The sequence below is a fragment of the Mus pahari genome, chromosome 3 (assembly GCF_900095145.1).
Source record: "Mus pahari chromosome 3, PAHARI_EIJ_v1.1, whole genome shotgun sequence".
Lineage (NCBI taxonomy): Eukaryota > Metazoa > Chordata > Mammalia > Rodentia > Muridae > Mus > Mus pahari.
The window spans coordinates 6,428,062-6,446,308 of NC_034592.1; the positions used below are offsets into that span (position 1 = coordinate 6,428,062).

Consider the following 18,247-nt stretch of genomic DNA (forward strand, 5'->3'; position numbering starts at 1 on the left):
GATGCACAGGCTCTAGGAGTGAGTTTTTTAGTGTGAAGATGCGGCTGGAGGATGCACAGGCCCTAGGAGTTAGTTTATAGTATGAAGATGTGGCTGCAGGATGCACAGGCCCTAGGAGTTAGTTTATAGTGTGAAGATGTGGCTGGAGGATGCACAGGTCCTAGGAGTGAGTTTATAGTGTGAAGATGCGGCTGCAGGATGCACAGGCCCTAGTGCTTCCCAGGAGTCCTGTGGGCTGAAGGTCATGCCTACCTAGGACTTCTGCACGTGTTTCTGGTCACTTTATCACGTCTATCTTAACTCAGATAAGCTGAGGAATGTGGGATTTGATTCTCCTACCTCTGAACTCTACCAGTTCTACTTTCTCTGCTTAGAAGAGCATAGGCTTTGCTGGTAGAAAAGATCAAGAAAGAAATGAGATCTCTTGGCTTTGGGGATGCAAGTTGTAGCTTATCCTCCACAATAGTGATCTCAGAAATGGAGTAGGTGCGTCGGTGAGAAGGCAGGCCAACACAAGTGTTGTTTTTAAAAATCTTTTTAATTAATGGAGACAAAAGCAAAACTTTCAGATCTGATCCAATCAAGGATGAAAAGTACCATTTTGGTTTACTCATAATCTCCATTTCCAAATTATAACACTTCTTTTCCAGGATTCTTATACACTCATGTTTCCTCAGGAAAATCAACCCACAGAAACCCACCCCAGGTTTGGAGAGATCTGCTCCCTTGAAAATGCAAATTCCTAGCTTTAGCTAAAGCTTGGACAAGTTATCCACTCTGAAATAAGATTAACATTATTTACATTCTAATCTAGAGTTCTGTATGGATCAGTTCAAAGTGACAGGTGATGATCTTCTATAGTCCTTCCTACAAGGAGTTCTTATCAAAGCATTCAAACCACTTAAAGGAACAGCTTCATGTTGAGAACCCCCAGCTGGGAGATGTTTCTGGGCACAGTATGACCTTTACCATCTAAATCGGTGCAGCTGTGACTTCCCAATAAGACTTTGACAAGAAGGGCTTGTTGATGCTCCTGCGAGGGAAGGGGATGGGAGAGTCATTAAACAGTGGTGTCAGAGATTCTGCCACATGTTCCCTCTCCTGGCTGTCAGTAATCCTGCTCCAGCTGGACAGAGCCTTGAGAAGGCTGTGGACAAGGGGAGAAAGAAGGGACTCCACCCACGCAGCTTTGGGCAGCTGTCACCCACAGGGTGGGTCTTCCCAGTGAAGCAGCTGTCTCAGGATAATCCATGCTCCTGAAGTAGATCTAATAAATACAGTGCTTTACTGGGCTAGACTTGGGTCAGGCTGGTTCTTCGGTTGCTTGTTGGAAAAAAATTATTCCCACCTCTCTCAAGGAAGCTGACACAACAGGCCCACCCAAGGTTCTCCTTCTGTGCTTATAGCTCAGCATCTTCTCAAACTAAAGGCCAACAATGGAGTCAGGGGCAACACAGGGCAGGACAAAAGAGTCTACAGTAAAATCAACTCACTACAAATCACAGCCCAACAGCAATGCCCCTACTTCCACCAGACCCATTTATTTGCAAAGAAACACAGCCCTGGTTCCTCTTCTAATTATTAATCAGGATAAATTATTGTTGTTAATTTCCAGAGATCTGGGAAATGGCCAACACTTTACTCTTAGTTTATGAAACAGAAAAACTAATGATAAATGTACACAAACTACAAAATATACTATATTCATTGACTATAGCTTTCCTTCTATACATTTGGTAATTTCATATCATAAACTATCAGTCTTTAAAAGTTGTCCTAAGTAGATATAATGTTCTAACTTGTTCCAAGAAAAAGGCAGACAAAATCAATATTGATAAAAAGTCTCACATTAAGTATAAACTAATTTCAAACTCTGAATTTCTTTTCTAAAAATAAATGAATTTTATTTGTGTGCAATGTATATGCATGGATACATGTGAATGTGTGTGTGTACATGTATGTACGACAGAAGTTGATGCGGCGTCTTGGTCTTTCACTGAACCTGAGGCTCATCAGTTGGGCTAGGCTGGCTAGCCCTCTAGCCCCCAGCACCCTCCTGCAGCTTCCTCCCCAGCACCTGGATTACTGAAGTTGTTTTATGTGGCCGCCTGGAATCAAAACTCAGGTCTTCATCCTTTCACGGTAAATACTACTCCTACTGAGGCTCATCTCCCGTGCCCCTAAACATTGTCTTATTTTTTAAGTAAACATACACTTATTTGTGAGCATATATGTATGGCAATTGAGGCTTGAGACAGGATATCAGATGTTACATATCTATGGAAAAAGGAACTTAAATACCAACTTGTATGATTGGGTTTAAAAGNGACAAGATCCTTAAGTAGTTTTATCTGCCCATCACCATAGCTTTGTCTTAGAACTGCAGCTTTCGTTCAGATCAACATTTTACCCTCAGCTACCCAGAAAGCCAGAATCTGTATGGTAACTGCTCTTGTTTACCATGTGGGTTTTGGAAATTGAACTTAGATCATCAGGCTTGGCACCACGTGCCCTTCTCCACAGAGCTGTCCTGCCAGTTTCTAAACATCCCTTTTCAGTGGCTTTACCTAGAAACCACTCACAGACCATACCACTCACCTAACGCGCCCACCTCAGAAGGTTTTGTGGGTTTGCAAAGCCATGCAGCTACTGTCCTTTTTACAGCATTTTTAGCAACCTGTCTACATTTCTGTTCCAATTCCCTTTCTCTGTCCCCTTCTGAGGGTTTCTTGTTGTGGTACATTTGCCTGTTCTGGACATTTCACACAGAGAAAAGGTGCTGCAGTTGGCCCACACATTTTATTCAATGGCCCAGAAACACAGGTATCACTGCATGAGGCCATTGGCTGCACATCTGTGAAAGCTACAGACCCCAGGCGGACAGGGGCTGAGGAAGGTGACACAAGTGACCTCTGCTCATTCCAGTGCTGAGCTGTAACTGCAGGGGACAAGTCACAGACAGCAGAAGTTGCTTCTAAGGCCGATTCTGGCTTTCTGGGTAGCTGAGGGTAAAATGTTGATCTGAACGAAAGCTGCAGTTCTAAGACAAAGCTATGGTGATGGGCAGATAAAACTACTTAAGGATCTTGTCNCTTTTAAACCCAATCATACAAGTTGGTATTTAAGTTCCTTTTTCCATAGATATGTAACATCTGATATCCTGTCTCAAGCCTCAACAGCTGTGTTTGAAGCTCTGGTGTTCTGGCAGCCCTGGACAGGAAATAAAGCAAGATAATGAGAGAAGTTCCCCTGTGATGGTCTTCCCGCATTTATAATTGGAAATTTACTATCCTTCGGCTTTCAGAAGAGGATTAACAGTGCCCTCCTTCCCACCCTCCTCCTCTAAAGGTGGCCACCAGGGTGTTTACTTCCACAGTGGGAGGTCCAGGCTTAGTGGAGCCTCCAAAAGGGGAGAACTCATAAAGGTCAATTTAATTAGCTCATTCCAATCACCAGTCCTTTATAGTCCTCATAAAGCATCCTGCTTTAGTAACTGTCACTTCCTCCAGCACCTCTGTTGAAAATCCAAGCGTCTGTCACACTTAACTCCCTTGACCTAATCTCCTATATCCATATAGTTTTGCTGCTTGTAGCTTGTAGCTTGTAGCTTGCACATTCTGGCAAAAGTCACTTGTGAAGGGCCAGCAGGATGGCTCAGGGTGGAAAGGTGCTTGCAGCCAAGCCTGATGGCCAAGTTGGATTCCCGAAAACCACATGATGGACGAAAAAACTGAGGTTGTCTTCTGACACTTACACACTTGTTGACACTGACATCTGACATTTGCACACTTGTTATTTGTGCACTGTGGCACCTCAGCCCACTCCTTATCATAATTCACACACAGTATATATAAATAAATAAATAAATAAATAAATGTGGGTTTTATTTTTTAAAAAATCATAAACGGAACCTTTAAAAAAATGTTAGTCAAAAGGAAGACTACTTGAAAAACAGTCCATTCTGTCAAGCTCAAATATGCACTTAGCTTCCTGGGAGGAGCTGTCAATATTATGCACAAGAAGCTGTATTCGTTACTCTTTTACTCTTTAAGTCACTGTGACCAAAACAACTTAAGTGGGAAGGTGTTATTTGGGTTAGTGGTTTAGGAGTGCTTAGTCTATACTGCTTGGTCACAGGGCTTGGGTAGGACATCATGGCAGCAGGAGAGTGTGGTGAAGGATATGACAGGCGGGAAACACAGAGAGGAGATGGAGCTTTAGCTGAGAGAACCTGGAAAGTTTGTTGCCCCACCCCTACCCCATATCACAGATGAAACTGAGACCCACCATGGTGGGTGAGCGTGGACATAGTGGCTGAAGACCCAGGGTTCATCCAGACTTTCATGGAGTGTTCTTTTCCCAGGGTGGGCTACCTGTTTCATGGACCAGAAGCCTAGAAACCAGACTCAAGCCTGCTGCTGACAACTCAGGATTATGACTCCATGCCTCAGATCCCAGAGCCTAGAAGAAAAGAGCGGTCCTCACTCAGAGAGTTGTATTCTGGGTTTCCCTTGGACATATGGGAGCAAGCACAGGTGGGCTTCTGATACCATGAGAATGTTAAAGACCAACATGCTAACTTGACCATCACCGTGGAGTCATTAAAGGCAGACTGCTCAAAGCCTGGTGTTAAGTTCTTATCAAAGGAAGTGGGAGCTGTGACCCTAAGCACAGAATAGCTTTCATTTTACAGAAGAGCAAAACATTTAATGCTTATCAATAATGAAGCAACTATCAGAGGAGAAGAAGAGGACAATGAACGGTAACAAACCAGAGAACACAGTGCAGGGGCCTCACAGAACATTATGAGAACAGCGTTTTAAACTCTCTGGGTGGGACTTGATTTTGGAGCTCTAATACTAGATGCTCCGATGCTCATGAAATGGAAACATTGTGTTTACTTTGCACCCAGGGCTAAGGACTGCTGAATAATGATTAGCCTTGATTGCACACTGGGATGTACAGCAGGTTCCAGGCAGGACACTCAGGCCCAGCAGGAAAACAGTGCTTGAAGGAGGGGTAGGGACACTGTGGTGGGAAGCGGGGGTGGGGTGGGGGGCAATCATCTTCTCAACTTTCAGAGAAGAGAGGAAAAGATCCAAGAAATGGGATGCAGACTGGATGCTCCTCAAGGCTGGGCACCCAAGATGGAATGCCTGTGTGTTTTAGCCCAAGTGTCCATGCACAGGATGGAGTAACCTCCCAGGGCCCCACGGCAATGCAGAACGTGGTTACCCTGCGAGAACAAACTGCAAGAGTGAGCTGGACAAACCCAAAAACTGTGGTGGTTTGAACAAGCTTGGCCCATGGGAAGTGGCATTATTAGGAGGTGTGTCCTTGTTGGAGTAGGTGTGTCCTTGTTGGAGTAGGTGTGGCCTTGTTGGAGTAGGTGTGTCCTTGTTGGAGTAGGTGTGTCCTTGTTGGAGTAGGTGTGTCCTTGTTGGGGGAAGTGTGTGACTGTACAGGTGGACTTTGAGGTCCTATGCTTAAGCTCCACACAGGGCAAAAGAGACCTTCCTGCAGGCTACCTATGGGAGATAGTCTCCTCGTGGCTGATGATCAAGATATAGAACTCTCAACTTCAATAGCAAGATGTTAGCCAGCCTGGATGCTGCCATGCTTCCTGTCATGATAATGGACTGAACCTCTGAACCTGCAAGCCAGCCTCAATTAAGTATTTGCCTTTATAAGAGAGTTGCCTTGGCCCTGGTGTCTCTTCACAGCAATAAAAGCCTAACTAAGACACCAGCTGCCCAGAGGGGAAGAGACAAGAGTTGAAACTGCACAGAGCAAGAACAGGTGGAAACACTGGGTATGACTGTCAAGAGACAGAATCCAGGAAGGCTCCCACAAGGGCTCCTGTGGCCAAGCTTCCTGGAGCTGGGCCTCTCCCCCAGACTCCTACTGAGTGGCTAACAGTCTTGTGTGTACTTCATGATCTCCAAGCCACAGGTCAGAAACTCAGCTTTACCTTCCCCTCTCTTCTTGCATTAAACTCCTAATTCCCTTCAGTGACTCAGTCCTGCTGCTCTTCCTACTCATGTAGGGTTGATCACAAGAGGGCACCTGATGCCCTCTTCTGGCCACTGTGGGTACCTGCACTCATGTGGCATACACATGTAAACATGAATAAAAATAAGACTTGTAAAAATTATTTACCACCCCTTTCCCAGATTTCAGGGTCTGGGACATGGCTCAGTAGATAAAGTACTTGCCATCCGAGTTAGGATCTACCAACATCCACGTAAGTCAAGAGACAGGGGTTCTCAGAGAAACCAGTGAGCCCCAGATTCAGTGAGAGGCCATGTATAAAGTGGATAGCAACTCAGAAAGTTACCAAATATCAGTTGCTGGCTTCTACATGCATGCACACATGCAAACATGTATACATACATGCACATATGTATTTAAACTATATACACACATACCCACAAAAAACAAAGGCAGACTTCATACATCTCTTGTCTTAGTCAGGGTTTCTATTCCTGCACAAACATCATGACCAAGAAGCAAGTTGGGGAGGAAAGGGTTTATTCAGCTTACACTTCCACACTGCTGTTCATCAACAAGGAAGTCAGGACTGGAACTCAAGCAGGTCAGAAAGCAGGAGCTGATGCAGAAGCCATGGAGGGATGGTCTTTACTGGCTTGCTTCCCCTGGCTTGCTCAGCTTGCTCTCTTATAGAACCAAGACTACCAGCCCAGAGATGGCACCACCCACAAGGGGACCTCCTCCCTTGATCACTAACTGAGAAAATGCCTTACAGCTGGATCTCGTGGAGGCATTTCCCCAACTGAAACTCCTTCCTCTGTGGTAACTCCAGCTTTGCCAAGTTGACACAAAACTAGACAGTACATCTCTTCTCCCCTGCACAAAATCCACAAAATTGCTTGCTAGCTGCAGAATAAGGTGAGGTCTTCAGACTTGATATCATGCATTCCTTGTGTCTGGAAACTTCCCCATCTGCAACTCCCTCTCTACCCAGCTGTTATGTACTGCATGAACACCCCTGACCCTCTCCCTTCTTCCAGAGCTCTCAATGGGAAGGTAGACAGTATAGGAAAGACTATAGTTCCTTCTTTCACACAGCTTTAAGTCACCTTGAAGTCTGCCCTGCAAACGTCTTTATTTGACAGATGTCCTAGCAGAATCCCCTACTCCCTAAAATGTGGTAAGCTGGGAAGGTCTTCCAGTTAGAGCTTGAAACTTAAAACAAGAACATTAGAAGTTTAAAATGTTAGTATCTAAAATGAATTATTTTTAAAATTAGAACTCTGTTGCAGATACAAAGAAGGACATCAAACTCAAATAATGCGGGATTCTAATTCAGGAAGCACACTCAGGGTGAACAAAACCTGGTATTATCCAGCACAATGAACAAGAGGGCTCAGTGGCAACTGTGCCCTATATTTGTATTGGGGTTGAACGTGCAGGCTCCATCCTGGGCAACTTCTTGGTTCGATGGGTAGACCTCTCTGGACACCCACAAGCAAACTGAAACCTCTACCCACTTCCCAGGACTGTCTTAAGAGGGCTGATGTCCTGTAAAGCCAGCGGAGGCGGCAGACTTTCTCAAAGCTAAGGAAACATCTTAACATTTACTATAGAATCTAGAATGTTTCAAAACTGTCACTGTTACACTCTTTTGTCTGTATTCCCAAGAATGTCTAGGCCTTTGGGCATCAAATATGGGGTTGTAGCTCAATTGGTGGAATGCTTGCCTAATAGGCATGAAGCTCTGGGTTCCATGCTGATCCCATAGAACTTGGCACGGTGGCACATGACTATATGTCAGCGCTTAGGAGGGAGGGAAGATACCTGGAATGTTTAGCATAGAATCTGAAACACAGCAGGACAAATAGATACACATAGAGTCAGTCAGCTTGAATGAAATCAGGGACCAGGGCTTGTGGTACTGCAAATATAGAAAAGGTAGTGGTGGAACCTTCAATGACAGTAGTCATCCTTAAAAGCATCTTAAAAGAAGCGGGGACAGGGGACCATGTGGACTAACAATAACCAGAAAAATAGAACTCAATCTGAGCATATCACAAACCTATTATATAATTTAAAAAAATACTAAGCCACTAAACTCAGACTGAATCTGAAATCACCAGGCATGCGTCTAGGCCCATGCCCACACAGACACAGACACACACACAAGTCAACATATGTATGTTAGGTAGGTGTAGGGTTTGGAAAACGTGGTCCCTAGCTGCACGAGCTTCTGAGAACTGATGGGATTATGTGAGTTCAAGCTAAGGGGTGGCTTAATCCACTGATGGACTCATAATCCGATGGCTTTATTGGGGGTGACAGAAGTTAGGAGACTGGACCAGGTTGATGAAAGGTCATGAAGGGTGTGCCTTTGAAGGGCTCTTTCCTTCTCTCCCTTCTTCCTTTCTCCTTGCTTTCCTCCTCTGGTCTCTCCTCCTCTTTCTCTGCTCCATGGTTGTCTTAAGGTCAGTCACATTCTCTGTCACATGCTTTTATAACCATGATACTCTGCCTTAGTCCAGGCTCAAAGCATCATGGGTTTATAAATTCTGAAACCATGAGCCCAACGAAATCCTTCTTCTCTTTACATTATTTTTCTCAGGCATTCTGTCATAGCAACAAAAAGTGTTTATCATGGATGGTACTGGTAATTAGTGATAGATATCCCATAATGGAACTGTTGTTTAAATTTGTCTTTAGCAGAAAAAAAAAAGTTAAAGACATCCATGCACCCATGAAATCAATACGAGTAAAGACACATGTTTGCTGGCTGGGAGGAAGTTTTTCAATCTCTGTCAGGACATGTAAGTTCACAGATAGAGCTCGGTCTGGCTGGCTAATTACCTCCTTCTATATTATCAAAGAAGCCTTCACTAAACAACCCTGAAGGAACAAGGTGAGACAGGCATCCCTTTGAGTAAAAGGAAAGAAACAAATACACAACTAATCAGATGATCCTGGTCTCTATTGCCACAGTGGTCTAAGTCACCCGTCTAAAATACGAGCGTTTCAGAAAACAAACACAGTCAGACAAACACAGTCAGCCAACAGCCGCGGCCCTTCAGCTAGCCAGTGCCTCTGCAGGGTGACAGGGCTGGGTGCTGGCTGAGTTGATGGGTTGCCCTGGATCCTGGGCCACTTTAGGATTTACAAGGGAGCCTACCAGGTTCAAGTAAAGAGCCAGGGTGTCACACTGACTTGCCTTCAGCCAAACCATTCAGCCAACTGGACTAAGCCTCAGTTTGGCATCTTGTATTTATCTCAGGCTTCTGGGTTGGGGATGGAACCCACAAATCTATGCATGCTGGGCAAGTGCTCTATCACTGAACTACACCCCAGTCTGCTGAGGCAGCTTTAGGGCATGAGGATTCTGGGAAAGGAACATAGATGTGGAGAGAAAAGTCCACCTCTGGTTTACTGAAGGCCTTCTGAACTTTCAGTGAAAAACATTTTAAAAAGAAATACAGAGAGAAAGCAACAATTTACATGCCGGAAGCAGCAGGCAGAGCTGAGGTGTTCAGATGATTAATTACACTCAGACTAACTTCCTCCATCCTGGACTTCTGCGCAGTGTGCAAGAGACTTGCCAACTAGTTCCTTGTGAATCGTCCTCTGCTCACCTCTTTCCTCTCAAAGTCTTCGCACCTCCATTTGCACATTCATAAATATTAACTTCTATGCTGTTACTTTTAGGGGGACAGAATGCTGCCTTAGTATTTCAGCAACAAAACTGTTATTTCAGGAAACTTTAAAAGCCACTTTTCTTTGCCACCACAAAATGGGATCATGTTCAATCTCTTCAATAGAACTGATGAGGAGAAACGTAAAGATTTCAATTCAGTAATCAATCAAGAAGCATATGAAGGTTCTGTAGTGGGGGACATTGAAACTCATGTAGATGCATATGTGTTGTATGTGCATATGTGTGCCTGTACATGTAGATGCATGTGTGTTGTATGTGCATATGGGTGCCTGTACATGTAGATGCATGTGTGTTGTATGTGCATATGGGCGCTTATACATGTAGATGCATGTGTGTTATAGATGCATATGGGTGCCTGTACATGGAGATACATGTGTGTTATATGTGCATATGGGTGCCTGTACATGGAGATGCATGTGCTAGATGTGACATAAGGAGCCACACCTCCACTGCTTCCTGCCCTACATTTTGAGACAGGGTTCCTCACCAAAGCCATAGCTCAGTAACTAACCGGCTGACCAGTGAGCTCCGGAGACCCTACCTGTCTCTGTCGGCTCCACTGGGCTTACCATGGAGATCCAAACTCAAGTCCTCATGCCTGTGTAGCAGGCTCGTTGATGACTGAACCATCCCACAGGGCCCTGACTATTTTCTAATTAAAATGGGGATAAGTGGGATACAGGAGGGACACATTCCAGGGTCAGGCAGAGATTTCAAAAAATCCATGCCCTGTGTAAATGCAGTAACAGTTCTCAGGCCCTTCTTCACATACCCCACCTTTTTTTTCACTCCTTCTGTAGAAGACACTCACTCTTTCAACCATGAACATTGCACCCATAATTGTAATCTAGGGCTTGTTTCATCAATGAAGTTGAAACCTGGTGCTGATGTCAGAGCCATCTGAGGGGAAGAATACACAGATTCTGCATGTTGCATCCTCTACTCCTGAGCCTTCCTTTGATACCCAGACCTTCAGCTCAGAACCTAGACATCTGGGGAGCACTATGACCCTACAGGTCACCCGGGCAGTGGTCTCGTGCCTGATGAAGCACAGCAAAAATTCTTGGAAAGGTTAACAAAGGTGGGTGGGAATGGGAGCCTAATCTTTAGGGAAGTAGGCTGAGCAACCGCAGCTGGCCTGACTGAGTCTATTCTTCAAGAGAAACCTTAGAGCAAGCTGTGCCCATGTGGCTCTTGTAAGGCTGCCTGGGGTGGTAGCAATGTGGCATTGATGCAGGTTTTAAATTTAGGGCAAGTTAGAGAGAGTGCTTATCCATCTGAGGAGATACAAAACAAGTTATTACTCAGATTTCTGCTTTAAAACAAGCAAGCAAACAAAAACAAACCTTTAGTACTTATTGATCTGCTGTCTATATGAAGCTCGGGGAATCACTGGCAGAGGAGGTGGTTTGAAATGAGAGTGGCTCCCACAGGCTCAGATATTTGAATATTTGTTGTCAGTTGGTGAAACTATTTGGAAAAGATTAGGAAAGGGTATACCTTGAGAGGCAGGCTTTGAGATTTCAAAGCCCACACCATTGCCAGTTAGCTCTTTCTGCTTCGTGTGATTTCTCAGCTACTGCTCCAGCATCATGCCTGACTGCCACCATGCTCCCACCGTGCTGGTCATGGGCTCAACCTCTGAAACTGTGAGCCCCAGATAAACATTTTCTTTCCTAAGTTTACCTCACTCATGGTATCTTATCATAGCAGTTTAAAAGTACTAAGAAAGCATATTCTCTTTTAGGAGACTGGTCAGGGAGCAGCAGATACTTAAAAAGATCTATCTCATTAGTCAAGATGGAGACTGCACCAAGTACAGGGAGAGAAGGCGGAGCACACAGGGTGCAGTGTGTGAGAAGGCAGGCACCAGACTGTGCAGGCTGGTAGGTTCCGGCTGGTGACGGGAGAGCTGTGGCCACTCTTCAACCCAGCACCGTGAGACACACGCAACGCCTGAGGAGAAAGCTGGGGCAGGAGACAACCCAGAAAATTAGCAAGAATACAATCCTTGCCTGAGATTCCTAAGTGGCCTCTGCCAAAATAGAAAAACGTGATTTTCACACACGTATACATGCGTGCATGAGTAAGACACACCTGACCCCAGAAAGCAGCAAGCAGCAAGCAGCATGGCTGGCAGAAACTTGCATCTAGAAGTGAGAGCGTTCACTCTTAAGTGCTATCTTCTTCTCCTGCAGACACATCACTAAAATCACACCATACAGTTCCCTTGACTTAGAGAATGCCCACGTTTAGAACAAACACTGAAACCTGAGCCTGCAAAGGATGCATCTCACAAGGACAGAAACACAAGTCCTACCTGACAGAGCAAAGCCATTTCACAAAAGCAGCTCACCTGGAAATCTTGGTCGTCGATTCCAAACCTTTCCCGCAGATTCCGGAAGACCATCGGGCAGTACTCCTTAAACTTGAAATGGCTCGGCATGTTTTCCCTGCAAGGGTCACATTGTGGAGTGAGGCTCAGACACACAGGGGGCTAACAGGCTTCGCTCTGCCCTACCTGGGCCTGTGGGTAGCAGTGGGGTGGTGAGAGCTCACTGCCCACAGCAAGCACCAGATACAACCCAATCAGATCTGACAGAGGGACAGGTTGAAAATGCTCTCTGTTCTCACACTGGGGGTGTGGTACGCCCTAACACTGGCTGCACACAGCAGCCATTCCCCAAGAAGAGGGGTGGGGAGGGACAAGCTGTAAGCACCCAGTGAAGAGCAGAGAGGACAGCAGAGAGGAAGGACAGGTGACAACAGCAAGGTCACTGTGGAGGCAGCTGTCAAACAAGGCTGCCTCACCCCCAAGAACCACATTCTAAATTCACACTGAGAACATTCCCTCACAGTCTGGCCAAATGGCTAACTGTGGTGCCAATTAGCACACCAAAGCCCAGGCTGGCCTCAGGCGGCTCACTCACTCAGTACAGGCTCCTCTCAGTTCTTCTCACCCCACCCCTACCCTAAACCTTTCCAGCTCCCTTCCCCCAGCTTCCAATCCTAAAGAGCCCTGCCCCACCACCCCTGTGCTCTCTTGGCCCACTCTCTCACTTGTCCACTGCTCCTCTCAGTTCTTCTCACCCCACCTCTTGGTCCTTTTGTCCAACTGTCTGTCTTGGCTTTCTCTTTTGTCTTCCTCTCACCCTTCTCTGCCCCCCACCCCTCATGGCCCAGCTCAGTCTGCTGACCATGTTCAGGGTTCTATTTGTCTCTCTGCCCTGGACTTCCCCAGATGCCCGGGCTGCTCGCTCCCTCGTCTCTACAGGAAGACCTTCCCCTCAGCCACACTTTTGTGTGTTTATACACAAAGTCAACCTGTAAACATGATTATGGGAACTTATGAGTTCACACCAGAACAAAACCATGGTTAAGACACTGCATGGAGGGACATCGGATAGCTCAGTGCTAGAGCACTCGCCTAGCATGTGTGAGTCCCTAGGTTCAAGCCCCAGTACTACAGCAAAGAGAAGAGGAGGAAAGCAATTTCACAGGAGAGGTTCCTCTAAGGCTCACCCGACTCACAGAGACCTGCCCCTCCTCTGTGCTCTCACAAAACGATAAATACAATTTGTGGACACCCCTCTATTACTGTTCTCTGGACAGGAATGACAGTAATGTCTGTATGTGTCAGTTTCCAGCTACTGTCCTGGCTGCAGTCCCTATGGAGGAAGCGCCATGCTGTAGCTCTAGATTTTGGATAAACTGACTAAACATCAAAGGTATCCTATTTACATGAAGAACATCATTATCCAGTTATGTTTCATAATAATACACCTTAATTATTTATTGTTTTATAATGTAGTCATTTCTATTCATAAAGCCACTGTTTTAGAGTTTTGTGTACAAAAGCAAAAGTCCATAACTGCTCAAACAATCCAAGTTATTTATAGCTCCAAAAATTTAAGTAGCAATGAGGATATCATTTAATGTATAAGACACTCATAGATAACAATATGCCATATGGCAAAGGGATATTATCCCAGGGGGCCTACTGCTGCTCTCTGAATGTGACAGATGGCTGTGTTTATCACAGGACTAACTTCATCAGCAAAACTTTACTCCCACCCATTGAAAAAACCTTGTGATTACAGAAAGTCACAAAAGTCCCCGCCTGCCCAGCCAGGGAGTCCAGAGAGGCCGCACCATACTCACTTGTTAAAAAGGTGGTTGTCAACCTTTATCTTTGAGTAAGCTTTGAAGTCATCAGGCATCAACATGACAGGGATTTGAACATGGCTCAGCTCGTTGATCTAGAAAACACAACGTAGACAGCATGGGTCACTACCATCCTGGTGAGAGTGGCCTGACTTTGCCACATAACTGCAAAACACCTGGGAGAACAGGAACTCTGTCTGCCCTCTGCTTCCCACTAGCAACTCTTCCTCTGGTAGTTCTCCCTCCCTCCCACACAGCCTGGGTGGGGCAGAGGGAATACAGGGGGCCAGTCCATAAGGCCATTTGTCCCTTAGGGATGCTCCATCCTCATTCTGTCTCCTTGTCTCCTTCCAGACACAGAGCTCTACCGACCCCACTTCAAGGACAACTTCCTCTGTGAACCAAGTGTTATCAGAGACAGGGGGATTTTACCTGTGAGGCAAGTATTTGTTAAATTAACAGATGTGATTTATATTTTGGAGCACCTCAAGAATGGTACAGATGTCCATATATTCATTCTTTTCTTAATTATCGGGATTGAGTTTAAGTATAAGTATTGGCATGGAGCTTGAACATGAAGTTGAGACCTTCACTCAGGGAGAAGACGGCTTCATGGGGTTACATGAGAATGAGAAGCTCAAATACGGCTTAGGAGCAGAAGTTGAGTCAGTTGGGTGTCTGGAGGAGGAGGATGGCAAGTCTGAGGCCAGTCTGGGCTACCCAGTGAGGCTATCTCAAGGAAAAAACAAAAAGCAAAGGGTCAAGTGAGTTAACCACCCATGAACACACAGTGAACCAGAGCAACTGCCACTCAAAGACAACTTTCAATCAGAAATCAACAGGTTTCCAACAGCATCTCTTCTGTAGGAATGCTTCATTTCGGTGCATAAGAAGGTTAGAACTCATCACCAGCCTTACTGAAATGTATTAACTTCAGCAGTGCTTGAACACTGAAAGCTCATTCAACTTCCTGGGTGACTTCACTCCCTTTAGCCTATGAGGCCTGCCATTACACACCCGGAAAGGTATGCTTGCTTTTAGTCCAAAACTCACAGTGCACCACAGGCAATGGTAAGCTACCATCTCAAAGGAAGTTAATCCTCTTTGCTGACTTCTGTAACTCATGTGGGGCCCCATCCCTGAGCTTGCAGAGATCTTGACGATGGGTTTTGAAGTTAGACATTTTAATTACTTGATTTAGCATTTTACTTCAGTCCAGTCATCCCATGCAAAAATTAGGAATAAAAACTGACAATGGGGGTGGTGGCAGTGCTGCTGCTGCTTCTTCTTCTCCTCCTATTATCATCATCATCAACATTATTATTATTATTATTGTTATTACTTTGTGGTGCTAGGATAGAGCTCAGGGCCTTGTGCTCTCCCACTGAACTACATACTCAGCTCATATCAGTATTTAAAGATGTTCTGTCTTTATAGATATGTAAATTGAGAATACACACATTTGTGTAGGTTATATAATATTCATGGAATAACACAGAAAGATTTGTAATTAACACTTCCTATATTGAAATAACAGCCCCTACCCTTTAGGAATAAGCGTATGTTATAAAATCCAAATAGTCTTTAATTTCTGGAGTTAAGAGTAGAGCCAAGCAAACTAAAAGTACTCGTTACATTATTCTGGACACAGTCTATAGGGTTGCAAATATGTACTAAACTATTACAACAGAAGGACAGCATAGCCTTCGTACAGGGAGCCCTTAATGGTCATCACGCCTCTCTGGGAAAGTCAGTTTTGTTCTGCTTAGATAGACATAGTCACCATCCGACATAGCTCAGCACTCTTCTAAGTGTATCAGACACATGTCCATGCAGAGAGGCCACTGGCTGGGTCTCCCATACCCTGTGAAGGGCCTTGTGGTTCTGTTTATGCCGTACCAGTCACCCCCTAAAACACAGGTATTTCTCTCTGCTGCGACATCGGGTACAGAGACTCACAGTGCCCAGACCTCACAGACATGAAATAAAGGAGCTCTGTTGTCAACATCAATGAAAGCAAGGCTATGGTGGGGCGGGGAGGGCTGGTACAAACGTCTGTTAGTACCAAGTGCCCAAATGACCTGACCACATTATAATTCAAGAGCTAAGGAAGGGGGCTGGGCAGAGGGGAACAGGCAAAATAGGAAATGGAGGAAGGGGGCAGGCAGATGTCTTGCCTCTGCTCAGCTTTGTCTGAACGCACTTTAATACTTGGGATTAATGCCACAGCTAATACTTACTGGGCATCTGCCAAACACCACACTGACCCCTCTGGACATGGTATCTAATCTGATATTTATAACCCAACAGTGTAGGTAACATCATTCCCATTTCCCAGATGAGGCAATGCAGGCTTAGTGAGATTAGCTGCCTGCTATTAGCTGGTCAAGCTGCAGCTGGAATCCAACCCACTTAGTGAAGACTCCAGCAGTCCCAGCAAGTGGCTACATTTCCCAAACTCAGGATCTTTTTACATTTCTACCAGCCTAGAGGGTGAGGATTCACAGCAAGGAGCCATAGAAAGCTCATCTAAAAATTACCCCTCTGTTGTGTTAAAGACTGAAGAAATTCTTTTTTAGAAGATAGTAAATGTGTGCTTAACTGAATGTGTGCTTCTGTCCACAGTTAGACCAGCTGCGGTCTCTCCCACACAACCAAAGGTGCCATTTGTCCCTCAACTGTTACCACTCCTGTGCAGCCACTTGTGACTCAGTCACCAGTCTGCATCAAAATCTGAGAGAACCATAAACAGTTATCACTGAAGGGTGCAAATCAATTTCCATAACAATTATTTATTACAGACAATTATCTAAATTTCCTCTAACTCATGGAAAAACCATGCTTTACACACTACACAGTAGCCTTCTGTGGACTCCCCTAACAGCTCTATGTGGAAAAGGGGTCTTGGCTTTTCTCCACAGAAGAATGTTCCGATTCCTATCATGTGCAAGTTAGCTACAACACCGCAAATCACAGGTTTATTATTTCCTGTGAGCTATATGACCAAAGTGAGTACCATTCCTGTATGTAAATTCACACTGTAAGCATGCATCTAAGCTTCAAAAATCAGGACCAATGAACAGATTCTAGACAAGAAATAAACAAAACTTATGGCACATAAAGGTGACCCCACAAAGCTGTTTCATGCCGAGGCATTAAGACAAATATATAGCTAATATATACTTTTTAAGCCAACTAAAGGATAAGTTCATAAATTTTAAGGCATTATTTATGACAATTAAGCAAGATGCATTCACCCTAAACATCATGTTTTTAGACTAACAGATAATTATGTTTGGGCTTTTAATTATTTTTCTGTTTGTCTGTTTGTTTTGAGACATGGTCTCACTTTATAGCCCCTGACGGGTTGGAACTCACTACACAAACTAAGTAAAGTTAACTAACTAAAGTTAGGTTCTCTAACTCACAGAGACCCACCTGTCTCTGGGATTAAAGGAGTGTGTACCAGCTCACTTGTCTAGCAAATGGTTTTAATTCAACCAAGAAAAATGGGAGAGGGATCAACCCCCCCAAATCTCTCACATATAGAGGAGACTCAGACATTTGATCTGATTTTAGTAACGACACTTCTCTACAAATCATGACTCACTGAGTTAAAGGTGGACTCTGGTGTGTGCAGCTGTGGGCTGCACTATCAAGAGCTTCCGGGGAGCAGAGATGTCTGCGAGCAGCCAAGTCTACCTGAGATTGGGGCAAGATGTGGGGGCAACAGGAAGAGTGGGAAGGACCCAGAGATGCCCACTCATTCCTTCACCAATCTCAAGAGAAGCAGCCTAAATGCCTACGTTAAAACACAGTTCAACAACAGAGAGAAACCTATAAGGTGCTCACTGGGCCAGAATAAGCAGCAAAGAGTCACCATTAACAAAGACCCAGCAGGAAAAAGAACTAGCGTGCATAACTGGGAATGGTTAATTAGAATGCGGGCTACCATTACTACTTTTTAAAGGGAAAGCTAATCATTAAGTGTGCCATGCCAGATTTCCCATACTGGGTTTTAATTGCTTTTGGCTTTCACAGAAGGTAGACAGTATGACTTATTCCTTGTTACTGTTTTAAAGAACATCCCTTCCAAGCCGGGCGTGGTGGCGCACGCCTTTAATCCCAGCACTTGGGAGGCAGAGGGAGGCGGATTTCTGAGTTCGAGGCCAGCCTGGTCTACAAAGTGAGTTCCAGGACAGCCAGAGCTACACAGAGAAACCCTGTCTGGAAAAACCAAAAAAAAAAAAAGAAATCTATACTAGGGCTAGAGAGATGGCTCAGTGGTTAAGAGCACTGATTGCTCTTCCAGAGGTCCTGAGGTCAATTCCCAGCAACCACATGGTGGCTCACAACCATCCGTAAAGGGATCAGATACCCTCT

The 18,247-nt window shown here is 45.0% G+C and overlaps 1 protein-coding gene across 2 annotated transcripts in view; it reads right to left on the reverse strand.

Annotated features, from left to right (window-relative positions):
- The window catches only part of Pip4k2a (phosphatidylinositol-5-phosphate 4-kinase type 2 alpha), a 159,093-nt gene that overhangs the window by 52,994 nt on the left and 87,852 nt on the right, over positions 1 to 18,247 (reverse strand). For both annotated transcript variants that reach the window (XM_021193206.2, XM_021193208.2), the window contains exons 2-3: positions 13,862 to 13,959; positions 12,057 to 12,153 (exon numbers count right to left, since the gene is read on the reverse strand). In XM_021193206.2, coding sequence (XP_021048865.1) covers positions 12,057 to 12,153; positions 13,862 to 13,959 — 195 coding nt within the window. The remainder of the gene's footprint in view (positions 1 to 12,056; positions 12,154 to 13,861; positions 13,960 to 18,247) is intronic.